The sequence below is a fragment of the Colias croceus genome, chromosome 12 (assembly GCF_905220415.1).
Source record: "Colias croceus chromosome 12, ilColCroc2.1".
Lineage (NCBI taxonomy): Eukaryota > Metazoa > Arthropoda > Insecta > Lepidoptera > Pieridae > Colias > Colias croceus.
The window spans coordinates 2,159,604-2,186,558 of record NC_059548.1 but is presented as its reverse complement, the minus strand read 5'-3'; the positions used below and the strand labels follow the sequence as shown (position 1 = coordinate 2,186,558).

At 32.2% G+C, this 26,955-nt stretch overlaps 2 protein-coding genes and 1 non-coding gene across 6 annotated transcripts in view; all 3 read left to right on the top strand.

Moving 5' to 3' along the window:
- The window catches only part of LOC123696509 (calmodulin-binding transcription activator 2), a 166,425-nt gene that overhangs the window by 32,814 nt on the left and 106,656 nt on the right, over window positions 1-26,955 (top strand). For all 4 annotated transcript variants that reach the window (XR_006752088.1, XM_045642714.1, XM_045642713.1 and 1 more), the window contains exon 2: window positions 12,313-12,470. The gene's annotated coding sequence lies outside the window, so the exon portion shown is untranslated. The remainder of the gene's footprint in view (window positions 1-12,312; window positions 12,471-26,955) is intronic.
- On the top strand, window positions 21,080-22,909 carry LOC123696510 (UDP-xylose and UDP-N-acetylglucosamine transporter). The gene is made up of 2 exons (XM_045642716.1): window positions 21,080-21,234; window positions 21,606-22,909. Exon 2 carries the CDS (start codon window positions 21,613-21,615, stop codon window positions 22,627-22,629), a length of 1,017 nt encoding a protein of 338 aa, XP_045498672.1. The 5' UTR covers window positions 21,080-21,234; window positions 21,606-21,612; the 3' UTR covers window positions 22,630-22,909.
- Window positions 21,498-21,569, top strand: Trnae-cuc. The gene has a single exon. It is a non-coding gene; the product is annotated as a tRNA-Glu (tRNA).

Here is a 26,955-nt window from a genome sequence, read left to right as displayed (position 1 = left end):
AAATTTTTGCAAATAAAGCACTTTTTATGTTTCCACGTTGTTGTTGCGGAGTTTCGCAAAATGACAACAGAAAAGGATGGTCGAATATTCTAGAAATTTCATTGACGAGATAAATTAATATTACACGTGTATATCCACGTTTGTGAGGAATTTAAATCTTTTACAAAAATCTCAAACAGATTTATTCACTATTTAATTTCGCTTAACATTTTGTGAACAAATTTCAATTTAATATTAATGTAAACGAAATCAAAGTGTATTTTAATTTCTATAATTTATGAAGTACTTTATAATTTTGTGTTAATATACTTATAGACTATAGAGTATCTTTTGAAGATTAAACACGTATTAAACGATATAATATTATAACGATTTACCCTTTGCAATCTTACAAAGGAGCATATAATGTTGAAAATGATAGTTTACCTGAGTTCTGACATGTCACATCGCCCTTTTCACGATGTCTTAAGGTCTATAATCCTATAAATAATGATAAGATAATATAATATTCGTGAACAAATTATCGTTAGCCATTTGTCAGAAATGGGTATCCGATCCGATCCGGGCCGCTTCATTACTGTAGGGCCATTAACCTATTTTAATTAATGATGATAAATAGTATGCCACGTGCTTTTTATTAATTCGGCCATCTTGGAAAATTCGCCATTAACATATGAATTGGTTTATCTCCGTTTAATGGGGGTTTAAAATAAATAAATGAGCATCTACGTTTTGTGTTTCCCTGTGCTGTCCATTTTTGGCTGGATTGGTTATATTTCGTGTGAAAGCAAAGGCAAATCACAAAGTCGCTTACCACCGTCTGTGTATGCTTTGATCTTTAAAACTGTGCAACGGATTTTGATGTAGTTTTTTTTAGTACCTAGATAGATTGATTCTAGAGGAAGGTTTTGGTATATAATTTATTAGAAAAGCTAGTTAAGATAAATTATTAATGTTATCTTATTTCAATAAGTGTATTTTGCACATTTGTTATAAGAATTCACTCGAATTCAATATTAACATAGTTCATGTAGGTATAAAGCTGTGTTCCTCTATATCTCTGTCTTAACCCATATCATCTGTGTCTTAACCCTCTATAAAAATAAAATAAAAAATTATCGTGTTCCACAAAAAAAAAAATATGCTAAAATTGTGGGATTGAAATCATTTTCATTTGCATTGCATTTAATATAAATAAAAAGAAAGCGTGTAAATAACCATTTTTTTAAATTTGTGGGCACATTTTCTTCTTCTCATTTCTTGGTACATCCACGGTGTACCTATAGATAACCCGCTAATCACTGTAGCATAAAGGTCATCACATACCTAGTACTCTGCAAAAATAAACAATATTATATTCTTAGCAAATACATTTAAAATTATTCTTTCACATACACAAAATTCAATATCACCATTTCAAATGCACCCTAATATCATATTTCGAGTTTAAGGAAATGCATTCGTCGCGTTTTGCATACGATTTATGCCAAAACTTGCATTGTACCATTAATAAATTAAATTTTAATTTTAAATGAACGAAATAGCAATAACGTCCGGAATATATGAGAGACTTGGCTGTATCATAAATCAATTAGTTATACTGGATGCGATACTAATAAAAGGGACTATATTTCTGGCTTTATTAAATATTTGTATTGATTGGGTTATATAACACTTTTTGGGATTATGAACGCCAAAAATATATAACAATAGATTCATATAAAATGTAAATGTTTTGTTTATCGATTACGTATGTTGGTTATACAATACTAGTTTTTCACCCGCGGCATCGCCCGCGCAGTCAAAGAAAAACCCGCATAGTTCCCGCTCCCGTGGGATTTCCGGGATAAAAACTATCCTATTTCCCGGGGTAAAAAGCAGCCTATGTCCTTTCTCGGGTATCAAAATATCTCTATACCAAATTTCATGCAAATTAGTTCAGTATTTATGGCGTGATTGAGTAACAGACAGACAGACAGAGTTACTTTCGCATTTATAATACATATTAGTATGAATTAGAAATTAACTTTTACTTACAAATAAAATCAATGTACGTACACTATTTTGTTTAATACAATCATCTATATAGGTAATATAAATACGTTTTTCTGCGTAGGTAGGTCGTAGTAAGCCTGTATGCATTTATATCATTAATATTTTGTTATTATTTGTACTAGCTTACCGCCTTAATACTTTTAATCATTGAAGAATACAGTAAATTCGAGTACTAGTATTTAACATCGAATAACACTAAATTCAAGATACTTGACGCTGCACAATAAATTAAAAACGTACTTCTCTCTCACAATTCGGATGACAAACGGGTTATTGTTTCAAAAATCTCAGATAAAAACAACAGCTTCGTCCAAATGCTGGTAAAATGTTCACGTAGAGACACGAAACGGCGGAGGTCGCATCTTGATAACGATGTAATGTGGACTTTGGACGAGCGGGACAACTGCTGAACGCTGAAACGTGAAGCTTTTAAGTGTAATATTTCAGTTTTATATACAGTGATAAATGATGTGGGTAATACAACGATTTGTATATGTATCTGTCAATGGTATCTATGTTTTTTACCATACAGCTAAATGTTACAACAAAATTGAACTATTAAAATTCGTCACTTAAGGGTCTCTTTAAAGACCGAATTAGACAAATGAATCATGTGTAACAAAGGTTATCTAGTATACTTAAATTAAACTTGTGTTTTCTTGGATATTAACTAAGAGTTCACTGAATATGTTTAATAAATCTTCCATTTGTGAAGTACCTACTTATAGATTTGAGCTAAGATTCTTAAATTAAAGATTAAGTTTTCTAGCTTAGCTGTCGATTTTTTTAGGTCTATTCTCAGTTTATTTACTATAAATTAAACAAAAACCATACTATAACCTAAATTCAGAACATGCTATCTAAATTTAGTTTAATAGAACAGTCCGTTAACAAATACACGTCGTCAAAATAAACGTCCCTCTACCGGCCTGTATGCAGGCAGCCTTAGTAGCTATTTCCGCTGAGCTAAGCAGCCTGATACATGCGACTTGTCATTTTGTGTTAGTTCCTGCACAATTATTTTACTGCTTTTTTGGACTGCAGCGATCGTTGGATAAGTCGATCGTGATTTATTGCTGTGAATATTGGTTAGCAATATTCTTTTAGCGTTTGAAAATGTTAAATATACGCTACGTGCTGTTCGGAAAATAGCTAATGGTAGAATTTTATATTGTTAACAATTTGCACGATACATTTTACCTAATGTGCAATAATCAAAATAATTTTCTATGTATAGGAGAATTGATAGGTCATAAAAAGGGCTTCTGTATGAACCACATTGTTTTAACTCATTTTAATGTGTTGTTCCTCTATGTCGATATTCAAAGCGATACAATGGCGCAGACAAAAATTCAAGATATAAAATTTGATTTATGACCACCAATAAGTCATGATCCAAAAATTGAAATGAGAAATATGAGTCAACAAAACACAACCCAGTTCCTAGAAGATGTACAAGAGATACACGATTTAAATTACAAATTATGACGTCATATTTATCACCGCACAATATTATCCCCCGGGCTTGCCCATTCACAGCGGATATCCACTTACTGTAACATACACTTTATGGGATATAGGACATAAATTGTGTCCACCTTTGTTTATATAAGTAATTTAGGAAGGTATTGGCCGTGTACTCCCGCGGGACGGGTACAGCTTCGTTGATAATTTAGTGAGGACGTATGTAATTAGATATAACGAAAGCGAAATTTCTGAAGGCAGACTATTAAAATTATTAGTAAGTATGTGAAAGTTTAATGTAAATTTCAATAACTAGTGGTCATTGGTGGTGGCGAGTGGTGATTAATTTAACTATAGATAACCATAAACAAAAAAGTTATGGATACAAATATGCGTATGTATTGTAACATTTTGTACTCTTTTGAGTATTTTTCTTCTCCTTCTTTACTACATAGTATAAAACAAAGTCCCTTTATGTCCATTTATGTCCCTATGTACCTATGCTAAAATCTTCAAAACTACGCAACGGATTTTAATGCGGTTTTCGAAGTGAAACTTCTTATCGGGGTTGGAAAAAAATTTAGTGTAATATTTTTTCGTTACGCGTGACATTTTTCCGTTACGCACCATCTTTTTCTTATCCCTACCACGCGTGATTCGACGTATTTTCGTAGTAATTTTTTTTTTGAAAAATAAGGTCATAAAGAAGTTTTACTTATTACGTGTGTACACTAGTATACGCACACATTTTTTTTAAATAGATAGAGTAATTCAAGAGGATGGTTTCAGTACACAAGACAAAGCAGGCGAAGCCGCGGGCGAAAAGCTTGTTGCAAAATATAAGTATGCCTTTCATGCTTCTCCTTAATCGCAATTTTAGTATAAAAAGGCATACAAAGTAAATTTAATATAGAAAGCAGCTTTGTTTTTACCCGTGTTGAACCCGGACTTGAGTATCATTGTGTTAACGAGTAATAATAATATTATGTTCAAATTATCTTCTTGATTCATCATCCCACCTAGGCAAAAAGTATATGAGTACCTACGTTATCTAGTGTTATGTGTTTGACTATATCATCATGAGGTTAGTTTATTATGTACTTCACTTATCTTGTTGTTATGGTATTCATTATTTACAATCTTTACCGAATTCATTAAGGCAGTTGAAGTAATAAAACATAATATTTAGTCGTTTGTATGTCGCCTTATTCCCATAACCATTTTGTGAGTATCTGTGCTCTATATTTAAAAAAATATACACATATTTATTTCATATTAATGAAAATATTGTCTTGCCGAATATTATCATTATGAACGATCTAAAAATACAGAAAAGAGTTAGTAAAAACACTATTTGAAATAATACTATAGAAACATTTTACATGCTTATATAAATATTTTATTAAAGAACTGTAATAATAGTTACTGCGTAGGTTTCTGGAGCTATGTTATATATAGCAGGATTACTATGGGTGGGTTTACTATAAAGAGATAATTTTTCAGGATATATACTAAATAGTGTTCATAAAGATCACGGATGTTGTCATTTGTGTTCATTTAGAGAGTTTATTTAAAGGAAATGCTGTGTAATTTTGTTGAGATACTATAAAATATAAACATCAAACACCAATTCTTACTACTCTAATCACTCTAAAAAGAAATTAATATTATATGTACTGGACACGAAATCTTCTAGCACTCAGATTTAAAAATAATTTTCTGCGTCGCTATTAGTAATTTAATTTAATTTAATCTTCTATAATATAAAAATGAATCCCAAAATGTGTTGGTAAGCGCATAACTTGAGAACGGCTGAACCGATTTCGTTAATTCTTTTTTTTTTATATTCCTTGAAGTACGAGGATGGTTCTTATGTAGAGAAAACGTAAACCGGGGCGGACCGCTAGTTTAATATATAGGTAACAAATAAGTACAAGATTTATGTCTAATTTAGGTATAAACAGAAACTACGGTAAATCTATATCTACTCTACCAACTATATTTAGCGATTCTAATTAATACTGAACTGTATAGTAATAAGTATTTATTTCCCGTTTCGTTGTCACAAATATAACGCGTACTAGTCAGTAATGTATTATTGGTACCTCATGTTTCCACTGTAAAATAGAATTCCACATCCTTAATCATTAACATTTCAAACATTACTTGAAGCTATTTACCGCATTACTCCCGTCAAATGATATTATAGTAACATTTATTGATACACTGTGATCCGGGTTCCCGTGGGAAATGAACGGGATAGAAGCTGATACAAATAAATATACGAGTTAGTTTATATTCACCGCCATATTTAACTGAGCTTTGTTCCGCGCAAATCGTTCATTCGAATTGAAAATACGATTGTCACGTAGCATGCTTTAGTTTTACTGCTTTTTGTTGAATATTTATTTTTGATTACGGATGAGAAATGATAAGAATTTATCGTCAGGAAAACAATTTTCTGTTTTGTTTTGCAACGATTCTTTAAATATATTGCTATACTAGGTTTCCGCCCGCGGCATCACCCGCGCAGTCAAAGAAAAACCCGCATAGTTCCCTTTCCCGTGGGATTTCCGGGATTGTGTCATTTTTCCGGGATAAAAAGTAGCCTATGTCCTTTCTCGGGTATCAAAATATCTCCATTCCAAATTTCATGAAAATTGGTTCAGTAGTTTAGACGTGATTGAGTAACAGACAGAAAGACAGAGTTACTTTCGCATTTATAATATTAGAAGTATTATAATGATAATATACGTCACAAAAACACTGTTAAAATAATTATAGTTTTTTTAATCGTTTTACTTTCACATTACGTGTGCTATAAAACATCACTGAACGATACAATTATTACAACTCAATAAACAAATAAACAAACAAACTTGATTCAGGTTTGCAATCGTCAGTAAAAATTAGAAAAACAAAACAACAAAGAGCGCACACAAACGCATGTATACTGTATACGTACGTCGGCACTCGGCACACAAGCGACCACATTTCAGGAATTTGGGAGACCGGAAAAGTCGGAGTTCAGAATTTTAGGGGCATCCAAGCTTTCTGAAGGGGAATTCGAGCGGTTTGTTTTATTACTTTTATATCAGTCAGCAAAGGACGCAATTGTTATAGTGAATGTTTTCGCTTTGTCTCTATGAGCTAGATATTGGTTTGAAAACTTGTTAGATGCCTTCGAAGAATTTCTAATAATGTAAAACTTTGCGCACTCGTGTTTGCTGAGTTTTGTTTTGTTTCGTAGGTATGTCGAATTGTTTCCGTTTTTAATTGTTATTGTGTTTGATTTGGTTTGTGTTTGTGTTCAACATGCTGTTACTTCGGCAAATAAATCAACAATTATTTATCTTTTTAGGAGGGGAAAGTAAAACTTATTTGGTTTTCTTTTTCAGGTTAATTTCAGACTTCATTTTTATTAATTCAGAATAATATAATTTACTGAATAGTTTTGAGATGTTTTGATTGATTTGTGTTTCGTTCTTCCATTTCTACTTTTGTAATAAACGGAATCAAAGCTGAACGTCAATGAACAGACGGTAACGAGAACGAATCGATTATACGTACAGACGGATCCTAGACAAATATCTGTATATTAAACCCTCTCTAAAATTGCCTCGGGCAATGTAAGCAAAAATTTAACCGTTCCGCCGAAATTTAATTTCACGACCAATTTGTTCTGTTTTGTATTAGAATGTACCTAGTTATTGTTTTATAGAGCTATGTTAAAAGAATTTATATATTTATCATTTAAGATAAAACACATTGATCTTGTAAAGGGATAATTAGTTTGGTTAGGAAATAGATAGATGTACGGTTTTCTAGCCGCCTCAATCGATTTAATTAATGCCGGCTTCTTTAGTATCAATTTTCAATCAAAGTGTCTTCCTTCAAAGTTTTTACTCGTTAAAAATTGTACCTTTATTTTCTAGAAGTACTGTGTCGTATAATTATTTTAAGTACTCGGAATATTTTAGAATTCTTCAGCAGTATTTAAACACTTCAGTTCTAATTTACAAATGGCAATCACCATAATCTTTAGGCCGATAGTGGGTTTTAAAATACAATTCGTTCCCTAATTCTATAAGCCTCTTCTCGATTATTCTCGATGTCGTCCCTTTGAACGTTCGTTGAAGGATACATTTGTATTTTTAACAGCCCTTTTACTTCCACTTTCTAATTAAAATATTCCTTTGGCGCCAATTGAAAATGGTCGGATAAATTTCTACGGAAAATAGAAGAAATCTCTATAATGCCTTTCTTAGAAGTGTCGCTATTAAATAGGAGTTCTCAATCATATTTTTTCTATTCTTATAAAAGAATAAAATGACAACACAATAGAATAAAAGCAATAAAATATTTTTAGATGTTTTGGCGCGAACTTCGCTTTTTATAGCCAGACCGTTTAAAATATCAATAATGGTTGTTAAAATTCCACATGCTTTTTTCATTTAACCTTTACATTAAATATGCATACAGCTTTACCATTCAAATTGGCAATGATAGCAAAAAAGTTACGGCTAGTGTGAAAAATTACAACTCTTTGTACTCAATTCAGGCTTTTCGAGCGTAATCCATTTAATTATCTAGAACCTTCGATTGCTGACGTCAAAGGTAACAAAAGATGAAACGAGTGAAAGATGTTGCCATTACGCAAATTGATTACGTAGCCTAGTGTTGCCACACATGAATTGGTGATTGTGGCGTTAGTATGAAAACAAAGTTTATTACTTTTTTTTAATTCTGCGTAAATTGTTTTGAATATTGTAGAGAATGTGTATGGTGTAGGCGTTTTTCAATTAAGATTATTGTTAACGATTCAAAAGGAAATTTCATTTTGATTTGTGGATGTAGCTTTTTAGGTGGAAATAAACATAAAATAATTTTTTTTGTTCTTTTGAGTTGATTTAATTTTAAGTAAGCTTGCTTTTGCCCCGGTTGCCTGAAAGAGATCACTTCTAAGTAATAAGGCCACTTTATAAACTAAACTGTATTTTTCTTTGTACACATGAATAGTTTTATTAAAGAGTAATAATTAATAAATAAAATAAATTTCAGCCTATGTGTATATTAATTTCATTATAACTTCAGAATCACTATAAAAATAAGCACTAACTATACGAATAAATCGGTCAACCAGGCACCAGCTGAAAAAAATAATATCCACGACTCGAGCGTTGAAGCCCTTTTTGCACGTGTAAAAACGGTTGATGTATAAAATAACGCATTTCCAATTAAACAGTTGTAACAAAAACAATTTCCCGCGGTCGCCATTACGGTGTATCTCAATTAAGGCGCCCTTCGCGCGGAAACCGTGCCAAATGCACTTTCTGAGCAAGTTCATTGAGTTTCGGGACTGTTGCTTTTAAGTAATTTTTTCTCGTTAATTGTTGTGGAGCTTAGAATGTCCTCATTGTGAGGTAAATAATGAGGGAATGATAATTAAATTGGGCAGGGATTTGGGGCAACGAAAAAACTTAGGTAAATACTTAGTACGCTAACGCGTTTGTTTAGCTAGGCGAATTTTCTTTCTTACAATATTTTTAATAAATAATATTAATTATTGAAGTATATTGTAGATGCATTGTTTATTATCATACTCGCTTTGTAGGTAGAGTTTAGTAGACGATTTGAGAGGATTAGAGGTGCCTTAAAAATCGACTATAGGTATACAAATGGTAACTTACTTAGAATTTATCATTTCAAAAATAAGTTTTTATAATATTAGAAAAGTGTATCGCGTAAAAAATGTTCAGAGTAAAGTAGCGCGGGATGTTGCTGTTTTATGTGGCGATATACATTATAATTAGATCAAAATTCCTGTTTCAAGCAAATTATATTTTAAAAACAGTTTAAAAGTTAGAACGCTTTATTAATAACATAATTCTGATTGGGTATTTTCTCTATGTTGGTTTATGGGCGGAGCAGATGGACAAATCAAATAAATCGCAATGTTCCCAACCTATCAAAATTTGTTCATTTCATGCACACATTGGCATATTGACACGATTGCCAAAAGCTAAAATGTTTTCCACATCACATGACAACACAATTTTCTATTACACGGCCTTTTTATATCGTTCCGTGTAACATAACATTTGTGCATCAACTTCATTCGCAATAAAACCATTACCGAAACAATATTTCCGCCGAAACATAACCTCAAATTGTGCCAACCGAAAGTCAATGACATTTCTCACGAAAATAGCCAATTTCCAGTCAGCTTCTGGCACTAAACTAACAATTCTCAATATCCAGTCATACAGGCCTTTCGAATGGCCTAACTAATACGGGGATCGCACGTACGCCGAAACACGTACAGACAACAAAACATTGTTATCTAATATGCATTTTATTGTCGTGCGGTAGGCGCGGAGTTCCCTCGTACGGTCGGCAAAATAGTTTACGGGTGAAACGCCGCTTTAATTTTTAGTCACTTGAAGTACGGCGTGAATTTTAAAGTTGATGTAGAGCACGTGCATTCACATCTTGTTTATACATAAAATAATTTTACGGATAATTTTAATTTACATATATTTTATGAATGATGTTTTGACTTTTGAGTTATGTCTTAGTTATTAGAGTTTCAGATTTCATTTCAGCAGTATGAATGATATTATATTCAAGTTTAAGAAATTTCTGAACACCAATTTTTCAAGTAGGTATAAAGCTTAGTTCGTGGAATAAATCTATAAGTAGACTGAGTATGAAATTTATTATGGACATTGAAATAATTGTAACACATTTTTATCTATGCACAATACTTTACATTTCAAATGGTTTTTTTGTCTATCCCAAGAAATTCCAAATTCAAAATACGTATAATTCTGCCACGCTCTATAAATTTGAATTAATTAGTGCTATTTTGAAAACGGTAATACCAACATTAGGGCATCGAGAGAGCGAGTTTGATGACAGTCGTAGCGTGCACATGCCGCCTTATTTGTTCGGACAAGTTCCACACATTGTGTACGTGGCTTAACTTTAGCTCTAACTATGACAGTTCTTAATAGAACAATTTGGAATTCTGTTGAATTTAACAATAACATTGAATGTATTTAGTTAGGATGTTGATAAAGGAAATAATAGAACATAATAGTATAAATTGAGGCGTTCAATTTAATAATCGTGTTTATAGATTAAATTTGACTGAAAATGATTGGGTTTTGAAAAATATTTTTTTGTTATTTACGGATTAGTAGGTATGGCTATTTGTTTATTAACATGGCTCTACCGCATGCATTATCTTTATGAATATGGCCAAACCTTCATTTAATTTTTAACTTCCAAACGAAACAAAATCAAACTTGATCCAAATATTTAGTCCAGCATTTCTCTTTCATACAAGCCAATTCCATTTTTCATATTCGATAAACCGTTAAATTCTTTTAACGCGAATCGGGTCAATCCTAAACCAAGCTGCTTTCAATCTCTATTTCTGACTGAGTTACTTCAAAAGGGCCGTTTTAATACGCTATGCAAAGCGATAACATATATGCGTTTTGAAGTGCAGGGCTGAAAGGCATGCACGGCTTACGGCCTTACGGTGACCGCGCGTGAATTGGTATAAAATATGGGTAATTTCTGAACGATTTTTTTTTGTATTTGGAACAAATAAGCGTTGAGGTTTTTTCGGTGACTTATTGGTACCTATTACATTTATTGGATAAGATGGTTGAAGACGTAGGGTATATGAGAGTTATGCATGCCATATCTGGCTTACGGTCGCGCGGCCTTACGGTGACCGAGCGTGAATTGGGTTAAAATATGGGTAATTTCTGAACGATTTTTTGTTTGGCACAAATAATTTAACGTTATGGGAATATAATATACTGGATATGTGGAAGACGTAGGAAATATGAGATTTATGATGTGAAGATAAATTATTGCAACTTTTCAGGTGCTCAATTACATTTCATGTTGCGAATTTTTATTCTTCATATTTACTTTCATTCATTTCAAGAGTTTTTAATTTATTCGATCAATTAAAACCTCTTGCATAAATTCTGCTAAACCGGCATTACACATACTATAATTACACGAGTAATAAAAAAAAATTCTATATTTTTTAACTCTATTCATTTTTGTATCTATATCTTCAACTTTTAATTTTCTCTACCTTCTTAGAATGCTATTTGTCACAATAAACATTCTTAAAATGATCAAGTGTTCCCCAAAATCAACATTAATGAAACAATTAACGTAATTTAGTATTGATTATGCACCCTTATTCAAATATTCTCACGTAAGGTCCCTTGTCCATTGGGAAATGGGTTTGAATATTTCAGATTTATGTCTAGGAAGTTATTATTTCTAATAGATTTATCTGGTTACGGTTAATAATTGAAATAACTTCAGAATTTTAAGTGGGTTCAAAAAATAAAACCTTTTTGAACATATTACGTAATACATTTAAAAATTTTAATCCTAACGGGCGTGTGTCCCATCAGTGGGAACGTCATGGGCTTTTGATTAAGACGATGTTACATTAATTATTGTACATAGACAATACAAAATCTAAGAATTAGTTGGCAGAAGTTATAAGTAATTTTCACGTTAAGTGGCCTTTTAAGTGGCTCCACATCAACATGTCTTATTTATTTATTTATTTTATTTACATTCACATTTTATAAACATGTCTTAGAATAGAACTGTTAGGATGACGAAATTAAGATATATGACTAAACTATCGTAACCACTATCGTATTGGGAGACTGTAATGTTAGAGTGTGTTTTAAATAAATAAATAAATGACCCATTATATAAAAATAAAAACTGCATTCTTTCCAGATACCCACCTCACCGATATTGTGTACCCTACCTACCATGACGTATCTCGCCTAAGCTGACGAAGCAAGCCAGCAAGGTGGCGGGCTACACCCGGCATGCTGTGTACGCGGGCGGCGCTACATACCACGCGCGCTCGCCCGCCGTACCTCTTAACGCAAGTGAGTGAACTCAAACTAACTCAAAACATGTCTTTAAAAAGTGATAACTGCGTTAAAAACAACTGACTTCTAACTTGCACTTGCAACATTTTCAAATACAGACAAAAATGCTCAAAAAATAAAAACTACTGGGCCTATCCGAATATTTTTATGGGACCAATGCGACACCATCCCGCATCGAACAAAAAAAGAATCACGTAAATCGGTTCAGAAACCTCGGAGTAATCGGTGTACATACATAAAAAAAAAACATACCGGCCGAATTGATAATCTCCTCCTTTTTTTTGAAGTCGGTTAAAAAGAGATCCTTCCTTCAAAAGCGATAACAGCTGCAGCGTCACAAAGCCGCTTAAGCTATCATCTACGTACCACGTGCGCTCGCCCACCGTTCCTCCAAACGCATGCGAGTGATCTCAAACTCAAAACATGAATGTCTTGAGAGCCTTCCACCTTCGAAGGTCGGTAACTCGGTAACTCCCTCACAAAGGTCATAGCTTTGTGAGCGCTCTTGGGCGGTGGTAATCGCCTCATCATTTATATTGTGATGTATTTTAGATCTTTGATAAGGGGAAACATACCTATTAATAACAGGAAAATATGCAAAATTAATTTGTGAATACATTTTTATTTTTGTTAACGAACGTATTACAAGTTAAATTGTTAATAACGGTATTCATAAATTAAAGTTTAGTGATAAATTCATAGGTAAAATCACAGCAAAAAGGATACCTACCTACTGATTGATGTTTACATCCAACTGAACTGGTTTTACACCTCAATTTGAACAAAATCGATTCCATTTAGATGTGGAAGCGAAACAAATGACTTTTATTTGTATATTTGATTTGATTTGAAAACTAGTGAATGTAATTATTTGTTTTGTTTAAAACTAGCGAAAATAAAAAGTTGTGTCTTCTTTACATAATATTATCTATACTAATAGTAAGTATGTATGTATGGTTTTAGTGTCAAATAAAAATATTGTACTAATCAACTGAAATGTTTGAATTGGTCAACAAAATTAAATTAAAAACTTACTAAAACTGTATAAACATTAAACATTCGACATGGTATTGCAGGTATGTATAAGAATAATAAATAATTAACGATATTAAAACAGTTGAACTGTTCGATTCTAATAAAATAAGTGAAATTGTTTTAAAAACAGCGATAATATTTCCCTACAATATGTTATAGCATAATTAACTTGGCCATAATTACCATATAACTTGATATAACAATAATCATAATAGACAATTGACCGTCCGAGGCTTTGTACTAATGTATTGGCTAATTTTGTGTACCGTCAGCAAACAAACGTGTAATAATGTTGATTTACCTAATATGTTTAGTTTTGCGAATGATATTTGAATTTTGAATATAGTAAAAACCTGCTCTTAAATCAATCAATGAAAAGTGAAAACTATAGATAACAATTGTATTTTGTAAAGTGGTAAAATTAGGGTAGAATTTAAAGGTGAATTATTATATTACTTGAAAATTCCTCCAAAATTATAATAGGAGCCTGTACGCTCCACAAGGCGTTTTCCTTTATTATTAATGTGAAGGAACAATATCAAACGAAACCCTGAAAAAAAAATCGTCAAGGTATACCAAAACCATCTTACACGTATTTTCATTTAACGCGTAACTAGGATGATCTTATAGTTTGATGTAGATACTTCTAGACAACACTTCTTTCGTTTTATACGATATTCAGGTGCTATCAAATCGACAAAAGTATCTATTATTCCGACTACAATTGCATCAAATGTTTGCGGACGGTACACAGATTGTATCGTGGACTAATCTGTCAGTTCACACGTCACTTCTATGAAAGTGAATGACCCATATACCGTTTGATTTGAAATGCCATAAATAGAATATTAATGTTTCATCCACCGCCGCCATGTTGATTTATTGTTTTGTGCGATGAAAGGCGATGTTTGCTGAATCAATTTCTGCGGTTTTGTCTGTGAACGATTATTGATTGTTTTCATCTCATGTTTACTAGGTTCATAAGGTTACGTTGATTTAATATGCAACGTGTCGTTTTTAATTTGTTTGGTGTCATTGCTTCTCTTTGTATTATTTGGAAGGTTCCCGAAAATGTCACAGATTACAGTTTTAGAGATAATCTGTTCTGGTTCTGTAGTTTATTTTTATCACCTTTATTTTCAGTTTTATTGTATCCATATATAAATCATTCTCAATACATCATCAAATTAAAGGCGATAGTTTTATAAAGAGCAAAACCATGTATGTTACATCTACACGTGATTTTTGAGACAGGAACTCCTCGTGCTAGGGGGACTGAATTTATCCTAGAAAATGTACCAGTATTTTATTTTACATTAGATCTACGATATGAGCCCGGGGGTGATAATGAAAGAAACCGAATACTTGTACTTCCGCTGTGTAACAAAAATAAATGACGAAAACGGTATTTCTGTTAAATTAAGGCTTTTAGTACCGTTCACACGGAATAAGAGTCTTAGTCTTTATATAAATTCCACACATTGCAGCAAAAAGCATTCATTTACCCAAATATCTGTTAGCGGTTCCATAGATCAAACATTTAAGGCCGAATTCAAAGTTAAATGCCTCTCCGATACAATCACCATTAATCTAGCAAGACCTTTGGAGACGTAAGTGTGCAATATCACATTCCCAACACTATTGTACACTTGAACGGACGTTAAATTGTGCCGTATCCGAAATTCTCCGAATTATCGTTCATGGCAGACTTGATATTTATTGCTGTGTTGGTACGTAATTACAGATGGAGATAGCTTTCATTTGTTTTACTAATTGCATTATAATTGGATGTGGTTCTTGTTTTTTGTGTGGGAATTCATAATTGCGTTCAAGCGAGGTTTGTGCCTTTGAAGCTTTATGAAACACTGGGAAATACCTTCAGTTTTTGAAAAAGAGTACATTATCAACGAGATCGGCCAAATTTTTTGGTCCACCGAAGGAACATGGACGATTTAGGACTTAGTTCATCACGCTCAGGAAAATGAATTATGCAAATATAATACGTTACTAATTAAAATGCAAGAATTTTACGAAACACTATTTCAGTGAAAAATATTGAATTTAAAATTCTTCTTTCATTTCATGCTAAAAGCTGTAACCCTTAAACACAAGCCACAACATTGTTTTTAATCAAGTGTTATTAAATTATCTTGTAAAAACTGATTTTAATCAAGTGTATTAGTTTGCGAACCCGTTTAGCATATATTTGCATATTCCGGAGTTTTCCCAACTTAATATTAAGTTATACAAGAGCATGTTTAGGTAACGAATTTCCAATACTGACATAGTTCCGATCAATTTGCAAGGTGCTATTTTAGGTCGATTATTTATATACGTTTAAATTGTATACTGTTAAGTAAAGTTCTGTTATATTTATCTTCAAGCGCCTGATTAGCTTTCTATGCCCTGGCTTTTTTCCTTTCTTCTCACTAGGACCTGCTCGGGTATTAAGTTTAAAGTAGGTAATTTGCTTTTCACCCACTGAGCCCACTTTGTCTATCAGTAGGTAATTTTCTTCATGTAAATGATTCTAAGGAAAATTTTTTAACATGTAAATATCTTTCTTTTTCATAATTATGATGCTACGTAAATAATCACATTGAAGTATTTTTGCAACGAGTATTTTATGTTTATTCTTTCAACTGAAATAAACATCGTCTCAATTCCTAAGCTCTTGTTCCGATTACTTAAGATAAATTGCTTTGAACCTTAACGTATTTTAAAAGAGTTCAAAATTGATCGATGTCGTATTCTCTGGAATAGAATCGAAAATATTCAAATATTAGATGTCTTTTGCGAGGCACGTTTCTCTCTTTTATTGTTTCAAGGGAAATTGGACCTTAATGCAATGATGTTAAGTGCAAATTGAATCAGTTCTGAGTACACATTTTATTGACTTATTGTAGAAATGATAGATTGAGAGCCAATACTATAAGGTATTTCATCGAAAAAATACAAATTTTGGGACATTTGAAGTGAAATAGGATTTGAAGTGAGCAGACACTATTGACACGCGAAGTTTCACTTTGGTAATAACCACGAAGTTCAGCTATTCAGGGTTGCCATTAAATTTTGTACGCTAACAAATATTACCGTCGTAATGGGAAAACAAGGTATGATGCTGTAAATTTCAGGCTAAAATGTTAGGGATCATTAATTTTAAAGCTTGTTGTTTTAACTTTGTGCCTTTTATTTTGTTCCATCATACTACCTAACTGTAGAGCTATATTTCAATTTTGACACATTTTAAAACCAATTATTTCCAAAATGTTTTATGTTCCAAATGAATTTACGTATAAGATTCACCCAGACCACCCAGATTTCTAATAAATACAAATCATTTATTTTAATGTACTTCTAACTTTCATAGTCAAGTGCACTGGCGCTATAAATAAATATAAAGGTGCCGTTTCCTGTATTTAAATTCACTTGCAATATTTCCCACTATAGGGTTAACACGTCCAAAAGGTCGTTAGTCCCGTGCACCGGGCCGGAATAATTGAATTACACACGGCTATACTGCCGATGTGACAGTTATGTTACGGTGCACGCGAATCTCGACCTTATGGGTTTATTCAAAAACAAGCTTATGATTAACTTATCTCTTGTTAGTAGGATCACCTGACTGTGAAAAGGGAATCAAGTCTAGAGGGGAGCAATTATTAAATTGCTGTACAGTTTTGTTTTGCTTTTAATATAATTTGGATGAAATAAAACACATGTTTTAAGCAGATTTTTGAGTTAACAACACGATGATACTTTTATTTTTGATATACAATAAGTACATACTTATTAAATTTAATACACGATTTTTTGAATTCTGTAACTAAGCAAGCTTCACATTATAAATTATAAGAATACGTTTCTGGTATTACATAATATAATTTGCGTCAAAATGCGAAAAATAAATACACAAAGCTATTTCCGTTGCTGACCGTACTAAAACTGATAAGTAGACATCGGATTATATGCAATAACAAAATGCCAAAATATGCATGCAAATATGCACTAAAAAAGGCCGAAATATGCACTAAAAACGACTGATATGCCTAAAATATGCACATATAAATCAAAAAAACCTTTATTATTTTTATATATTTAAATCAAAGATTGTACAAAAACATTGAAATTTTCTTGAAATTGAGTATAGTTTTTGTGCCAATATACAATTAAGCATTTTTACCAAATTTTCGAGCGCAAATTTGTGACGTTTGTCACCCGCGAGCCCAGTGTTGCCACCTTAGACCTTTCCGGGCTAAATCTAGCCCTTTTTTGGAATTCAACCCGTGTTTTACGTTTTTAGCCCCAAAAGGGTAATCTAGCCCTATTTTGAATGGCTCAAAATTTACTTAAAATGGAGCCCATTTTGTAATTTTTTGCCATTTTACCATGCCAAAATAGGGTTTGTTTACTCGCTGAGCGTTCTGATTGGCTAATAAAGGTTAGTCGACCAATCAAAACTCCCGCTACTTAACGATTTATGCACGAAATATGCACGATTTGGGAAAAAGGCTAAAATATGCACTAACGCCGTAATTAGAGAGTTTTATGCATTTGCATATGCAAATATGCAAATGCATATAATCCGATGTCTACTGATAAGCGTTAAGTACCATCAGTTCTGATTTAACCGAACATTATTTCCTAATAATTTTGCTCGAACATTGCATACCCAACAGAGCATTAGATGTTTGAAACTAGATTGAGATGAAACTAACTTGAAAGTTCTAGAAGCGTGGGTAATTAATTATATTTGCTAAGTAATTCAGCGCGGCATCTAAATTTCAACTAATTTACGGTGTATTTCAATGTCTTCACAATACGGGTGAACTTTCAACTATTTCTTGGTATAAGTACCTACCTATAGAATGAATTCGATTAGTTACTAACTTTTATTACCTTGTTATTACGCTAAATTGTGTTCGGATGGAATCCCTCGATGGCACTCGGATCTTATTTTTTCAAACGTTTGTAGAACCGAAGTTTTGAAAATTTGACATTAGAGACATCCATCGATAGATCGACAGATTATCAAACTGTTAGTTTGATCATCTGTCAAAGTCAATGTCAAAATAATGTTTAAATACCCTCATAAAGTGTTTATCTATCTAAGGAAAACCCAGGATACTATGCAACAATTGCAACGTTGGTACTACTACTACACTACTCTCCTTATTAGGAAAATGCACATTGAAAACGTATAACTTTTGTTGAATACGAATTATATTAGATGACTCAAAAATATGTTACACCATCTTAACATATACGAAGTGCGTGACCAAAGGAGTATAAAATAAGATATCAAACCATAAAAATTAACATTTTATGACACGAACGTACTACGGTCATTGCATTAACACCCTTGCAGTGTCTCCGTTGATAAATGTTGCCAGTTGGAATACATACATAATTTTATGCAACATTAGACTCATATCATTTTGACAGGTAACGTAGAAATACTGATGACCTTTGCATTCTTGCAAGTATGAAGTAGATACGCTAAAGTTTTTGTATTTTCAACATAAGTGACTTGATTATAAAGTTAAAAATGTATAGCTGTTTTTAAACATAAAAATTGGGCATAGGGTAGATAGCTGGATGTTTAAAGGATAGATTTTTTTCAGTCTAAACCGGGGCGGGAATTGAGTTATTTTCGTTCCTCACGTCTATCGGTTCTCTATACCTAAGTTCAAAAACCACTGCACCTATTTTCATTCTGTTTTCGGCAATGGTTCACGTACCTACTTCTCGAGGAAGCTCCTAATGCAGAATTAGAAATTTTAACTTTCGAAAAAGTATTAATTTATATTATTTTTTGTTTAAAGTTATTATATAATACTTCGGCAACTGGCACATTTTGGAGGGAGGCCTACGTCCAATACTGGACTTATCCGGGCTGAATGGATGCAGGGTGGATGACTTACTACTTATAATTATTATTGTAAAGTCTGGAATTAACTTAAATTGTTAATTGTCTATTACACGTGTCTCAAGCTCATATAATAAGAAAGTTTAGGATAACATATTAGTTACTTACATATAAGATGACAAGAGATGCAGATTTTGCAGATTAAAACATCCAGTGTAATGGTCCCACTACAAAAAAAAAATCTTTTCAACCCTGATCAGTCACCTATTAAAACCTACCTATATCTACGCCTACGAGATATAAGTATGTAGAGCCAACTTTGCAGACGAAATTTTAATCCGATCAGTAAATAGCGGTAAAAAAAAGTTTTACTATATGAAAGATATAATGGTTGCCTGGAAGTTATCGTTTAATTTCAGATACGTTAGGTGATTGATGTATGGACCATGTGTGAGTTATTGATGCGTTAGGCCTAGGTATACCTAACTAATACCTAGGTACAAAGTTTTTTTAACGTTTTTCTATCGGTATTGTTTAGAGTCTAGAGCAGGAACGTTTATGTAGCAGTGATCTAATGTTATTAAGTAATTAACTACGTCCTAACTCCTAACAGATTAAATACGTCAATAATAATAATATTATAACATCAACTGTACCATCATAATAAAATATTACCTATTTAGTAGATATTATACAGTAATTAGTATTTTATTATTATCAGTGGTATAGGTAGGTACATTATTTGGTTGAAAATTCAATAGATATGTTATAGGTACACACTATTAAAAAAAAACCTCCGGAAACTCTAAAAACAAATTGTGCATGAGCATCCCACTAACTTTAGCTATAATGGGCCCATTTCTGTAAGCCAGGCCAGCCAACTTATTGTTATGATAATAAAACCCTAATAAATCCGCGTTTATCGGTTGTACCGCCTCTTAATATCAGATACGTTCTCCATTTAATGATAAATCGCCTATTTGACCCTATACATATATATTTGGGGAGAATCTTTTTCAGTAAGGTAACTCAGCGTTGGTATAAATGTATAAATGTTTGTTTGTACTTTGTAACACTAACACTCATTAGATGTGTCATAACAGTGTCAGAGAAGAAAAGCTTTCAGAGTACAATGGACGCGAATTTAAAAATTACGATCTGCAATTGTTTCTTGAAGGTCTAACCTTCCAGAACGACGCTTTTATTTATAAGAAAACGAATTTAAAATGTTAACTGAGGGCATTTCCTTTAGGTATTAAATTGGATTTTTTTATGCAACATTAGGTAGGTAATTATGCTAGGTATCAAGTAAAGATTCTATTAGACGTACAGAGTAGCGAGGTACTACATTTTTTCAGTAAAGAAAAATAAGAAAAAATATTACTAGCCACCACTCACCAGGGAACTAGGTTTTTATACTATACACACTATAGGTAGTATAAAAAGCTTAATATATGTATAAGAAAAAATATGGAAATAAAAGTGACGAAAATATATTAAAAACAATTTTTAAACCGACCCACAAGATAAATCAACCAAAAAACAATAAAAATAGAAATTAAGTTTAAGATAAATAAAAGATGCTCCAATTCCTGGCTTGTTAAATTACGATTAGCGCCATCTATCCTCGTTTTATCCGTGAATATAAGACTGTTTTATCTACGACCTCTTTCTGCGCATGCGTATAGCGTTCGAGGCCATGGTCACAAACACAAATCAGAATTTGTCGATTACGCAGCCCTACACACACACACGTCAGTGTCCGTCGTTGTCAAACGTGCGCCGCTTGTCAGAATGTTGATAGTTTCGTGATTTTAGTGTTTATTTACGGATAAAGTGTGAAAAAGTGCTGAAAATGTAAGTATATATTTATAATTTTGTACTCAAAACCTTGAACTTCTCATGTATTAGTTTCTGTCAGGAACAGTAATTAAAAATAACCTTTACTTATATGTATCTTGTATGTCGTAATCAACTAATGATTAGATAGTTATTACTAAATGCTGCATAAAATGATAAACGATTCTGTGAATTTATTAATAAAATGTAAAGTAGTGTTCTTTTTGATAAAAGAAGAAAACTTGCGCTTACTATTGCTAAATTCAGATGCATTGACAATATCCGATATGGTCTAGTGGCTAGGATACCTGGCTCTCACCCAGGAGGCTCGGGTTCGATTCCCGGTATCGGAATATTTTTTTTTAAATAATTTTTTCTTTTTTTTTCAGATTCACGATGAGCCCAAAAGCAGCGTTGGCCATATGTATGGTGTTTGTTGGATGTTGTTCCAATGTTATATTTTTGGAATTGGTTGTGAAAGAGGACCCAGGCGCGGGAAATTTGGCGACATTTTTGCAATTCTTATTCATTGCGTCAGTCGGATTTTGTACTGTTGGCAAATTTGGAACAGCAAAGCGGAATATACCCTTCAAACAGTACCTACTACTCGTGGGTTTCTTCTGGACAAGCAGTGTAGCCAACAACTATGCATTTGACTTCAACATATCCATGCCGTTGCATATGATATTCAGGGCTGGTTCGCTCATGGCAAACATGGCTATGGGTGTGTGGATATTGAAGAAGCGCTACCCAGTATTAAAGTACCTAGCAGTATTCATGATATCAGCGGGTATAGCCATATGTACTATACAGTCAAGTGGTGATGTCAAGGCCCCAAGGGAAACTCATGAAGATGCTGCCGAGGAAGAGAAACTCAAGTTCATCGACTGGCTCTGGTGGTGTTTGGGCATCGCTATACTGACCTTTGCCCTATTTGTCTCAGCTAGAATGGGAATTTTCCAAGAGTCATTATATTCCAAGTATGGAAAGCACCCGTGGGAGGCGTTATATTATACTCATTTGTTACCATTAGTATTTTGGTTACCGACAGCACCTAATATTACCAATCATGTATCTTTAGCATTAAATACACCTGTAGTCGAATTTTTAGGTATCACATTCCCTAGACAAGTCTTGTGGCTGATACTATATGTATTAACGCAAGGATTATGTATCAGTTCTGTATATGTTTTGACTACTGAGTGTGCGTCTTTAGTTGTAACTCTTACGGTTACATTAAGGAAGTTTGTATCTCTCATATTCTCTATTTTGTACTTTAAAAATCCATTCACTGTCGGGCATTGGATCGGCACATTATTAGTGTTTATAGGTACAATGATATTCACTGAGCTATTACAGAAAACAGTTGCATTATTTGTACCTACAGTCAAGAAAGAAAAGAAAAAACAGTAATTTTATTGTATCCTTATTTACGCATTGTGATAATTTGGCCATAACTAGAGGCATTTTGTTGTTCCTTATGATTTTTAGATTGTGACCCATAAGTATTTTTTTAATGCCTTTTGGTATTATGTCATGCTATGGAAGTTATAAAATAGTATAGTCATTCTGCTGAGATAATGATTTTGAGATATTATTATGTATGTGTAATAGATAAAATATTGCTCTGTCATAATTATATTGTATCTGTGCAATACAATGCTTAGAAATAATAAATGACTTGTAATTATTTTTTTATACAATTTTTTTGTTTTTCTGTTGAATTTTAAATTGTACAAAGATGTTTTAATGCTTAATATATTAATTATTTGAATTTTTATAAATAATTTTATTGACTTGGTGACTCTGCTGCTTTTTATTTTAGATAATTATACTTACATTCTGTTATTTTGTAATGATGCCTTGAGATATTACGTTGTTTGCAAGTAATGCCTTTTTGTAACGAAATATTATATAAGAAAATTATACTTTTGACAAAGCTTAGAACATTAATGGTAAAGGTTATTCAATATTAAAGTACAAGTAGTAATTATAAATAATTTTAATTATTTAATATCCAATACACATAAAATATTACGGATTACCTTCTTTATAAAATTAAACTCCAATATAAATCATGTTTGTTTAGAACTTATCTAAGAAAAGGCTATTGGAATTAATATTTGTTTTATTATTTGTGAATAGGGTTGCCAATTCTAGCTTTTAAGAGCAAAATAATATTTCTACTGTGTATTTTTCTGTCTAGATGGTAATTTTTAATAAAATAAAATAAAATAATTATTTCGCTGGTTTCATGTAAGAGTGAATGTTCACGTTTGAAATTACATAATTTACATTCCTTTTATAATATTATATGTACCGACAAAGTTACTTTTTATTTTTTATATTATCATGATTTATTAATTTAAAATGCTTTTATTTGCAAAATAATTGGCAACCTTATATTATAGGCAATTTGTGGAGTGGAAGTTAGTAAAAAAATTAATAAAATAATGTTCAATGATTTTATTAACATTCAGGTATTGCATTTGTATCTATTAATCACGAACAAAATCAATAAAATAGAATGTAGCTTATTATTACGCGTTTTATTGCAATTTGTATCCGACTATATTTTAATACTAGCTTACCGCCCGCGGCTTCGCCCGCTTTGTCTAAAACCTAATAAATTTACCTACTCTTGAATCACTCTATCTATAAAAAAAAACCGCATCAAAATCCGTTGCGTAGTTTTAAAGATTTAAGCATACAAAGGGACATAGGGACAGAGAAAGCGACTTTGTTTTATACTATGTATTGATATTGATGATAGTGATGTTGGTTGTGTCTATGAATATTCTGTAAATTTATATTTTTTAAATTCACGCGGGCTCTAACGCTAAAATTTAAATACATATAATCATAAGATTGGTAATGTAAGCAATAACTAGGTATAAAACATATACTAGCATAGACTAATAAAACATAGACTAATAAAACATGGAACAAAATATGTTTTTTATTTTATTTAAATTACTTTAAGTGAGTTAAATAATTTGTTGAACAAATCATACCTATTACTTATTACTTACTTGAATTTTTAATCTTAAGCATTCTCGTAACAAATATACGCACACAAGAAATCTTTAGTCAGTAACTGATGTACCGATTTCCAAAAGTTGTTTGAATGTGTACTTGATCTCCGGGGGCTTTGTATTGATTTTATCCTTAAATATATATAATGATAATAATCCGCTCCTGTTCATCTTTGCGTGATGTTATAATATAGCTTATAGCCTTCCTCGATATATGGGCTATCTAACACCGAAATAATTTTTCCAGACCAGTACCTAGTTACTGAGATTAGCGCATTCAAACAAACTCTTCAGCTGTATAATATTAGTAAAGATAATTAATAGTACCTACCTAAATTATAAAACTATGTATGATTAATAGTACCTATAAAACTGGTATGATTAGGTACAAATTTAACAGTTACCCGAGGAAAATCGGTTTGTTGGTCCTTAATTGTTCAAAATTTAAGTTTTTCTTGCCAATTTTTTTAATCTTAAGAAGCAGGAAGCTATATTTTAGCAACAGTGTAAAAGTCACGGCCATAGAGATCCAACTCAGCGTTCCCTGTTAGGAAATAACTTTTCCTTAAATAATAAACCCGAGACTTATAGTCGGCGACCAAAATGGGAGCCAAGAGGGGCGGACAGTTCAATATAACTGAGATCTGCGTTTTAAACGAACGCGAACGTAATGATGTAGAAAATAACGGTTTAGGAATTAATTATTAAAGTAACATTTTGACTAATCTTGCTTTAGGAATAGGTTAGGTACCTATTCCTAAAGCAAGATTAGTCAAAGGTACCTAGTCTGTTTTTCAAACAGGTAATAATGTAACCGCGAGGTAGTTGATGAAGACATTAAGGGAATATTCGTATACCTACTGGAGTAGGTAATTGTGATCGCTTTTAATAACTCTGTTAAATGTTTTGGTTGGGAGAGGCTAAGACCTGAGTTAAAATATTAATCATAACCTGCCCAATGGGATTATATAAATCATATCTTAGGTGTAGAAACACTGTTTCTGTATGTCTGATATTCAATATAGGTAGGTACCTAGTTGAAGCGAGATACCTCGTAAAGAACAAAAAAATGAAATTAGTGCTACCCAGTCGTATTTTCCTTTTGAAATTATCTTGTTTATACAATGTTACGTATTTATATACGTAACATATTCTATCGTTCCTTAAATTTGTAATTTGGGTCGGAAACAACGTTACAGTCGATATAAAACGTAGCCAGATGTGAAATAATAAAAAGAATTTTTTCCACACCCTCCAAATCGACTCGTGTTAAGGCCAGTAGAACAAAGGAGGGCTCGAGATGGCCGTAGGGCTGACACAATTTGTATTTAATGTTTCATTATTTATTAACCTCCAATGGTGGAAGCGACCAGGTAGGTACCTAGGTTATATGAACTAATCTACATAAAAAGAACTAAAAAGCTAGAACATTGGTTTCTGTCGGAAGAAATAATCGTTTTTCATATTGAGAATGCGATCCTTTGTATATTTATTTAGTTCAACTAAAGCATAAGTAAACAACAGGGGCGTTAAATTAATCTATGTATCAGTAATTGATTGTACTTAGTTATAACGCTTTCTTTATACTTATGTACATACTATATGCAAAGAAAGTAAACTTACTGAAATTTTAAAATTCAAAATTGGAATTGTTTCGTCGCCTATTTTGCTGATTGATTTCCAACAGATGCTTGACGAAACTGGCTTTGAAAAATGGACTGTGAAATACAAAAATAAAAAGTGACAACCCTACACATAGGGGTGGCTACAAAGAAGTAGTTTCGCTTGTTCGTTAGGAGTAGTGGGTCATTAGTTATGTACAGACGTCGAGTTACGAATAATATATCTTTTGTGTCTCTGATTTTGAACGTTCGTGTATCTTTTTAGATAATTTTCGTTGCTGAGCTTAAATTATGTTTCTCTTTTTAACCAAAATCTCATTACCTACTCTGTAAACTTAATTGATGGATGAAACAATGAAACTTTTAGCTTTGTTATTATTTTAGTTAATATATTCCTAGAAAATTGATTTAAATAATTGCAGATGAATACCGTTTACGTGATTAAAGTGAATTTGGTCTTTATAAAGTAATATTATAGATAATTTATATAGGATTGGGTTATAAAAACGAAGCGAGAGCAATTAGGAAAACTGAGATTTCAGAGGATTTTCTGATAATATTAAATTTTAAAATGGCATTCATCGAACATGTTACAATAATATTGCACATTTGGAATTGCCTCTGTATTTTTTAATTAGTTTTGAAAAAAATAATACCTATGTTTTAAATATAAATTAGGCAACTAACTAAGTACCTATGTTTAAATTATAATATGTGGAATTACACAGTACACTACTAGTTACAATGTATTTTTATGAATTTCTTACAGCTCTTGCAGATTTCAGGCCCCTATAGTTACTTGTTCTTCTTTTGAAACAACATATTTGTGCAATAATATAAATGAATCTGAATATTTTACTTGTTTTAAAATAATTTCAGCAAGTACTGGTGCGATTTAAAAAAAAAACATTTTTCATGTAGGTACAACATATGAAAACGGGATGGGTGCCACGGATAGGTATGTGCGGGCAAAGCTGGGGCAGATCGCTGTAACATATTTCTTTAATAATTTACTTGGTTATGTTAAATATTTTCGCCACTAATATGATAAAACATTTATTCATCAAACCGTTTGAATCATC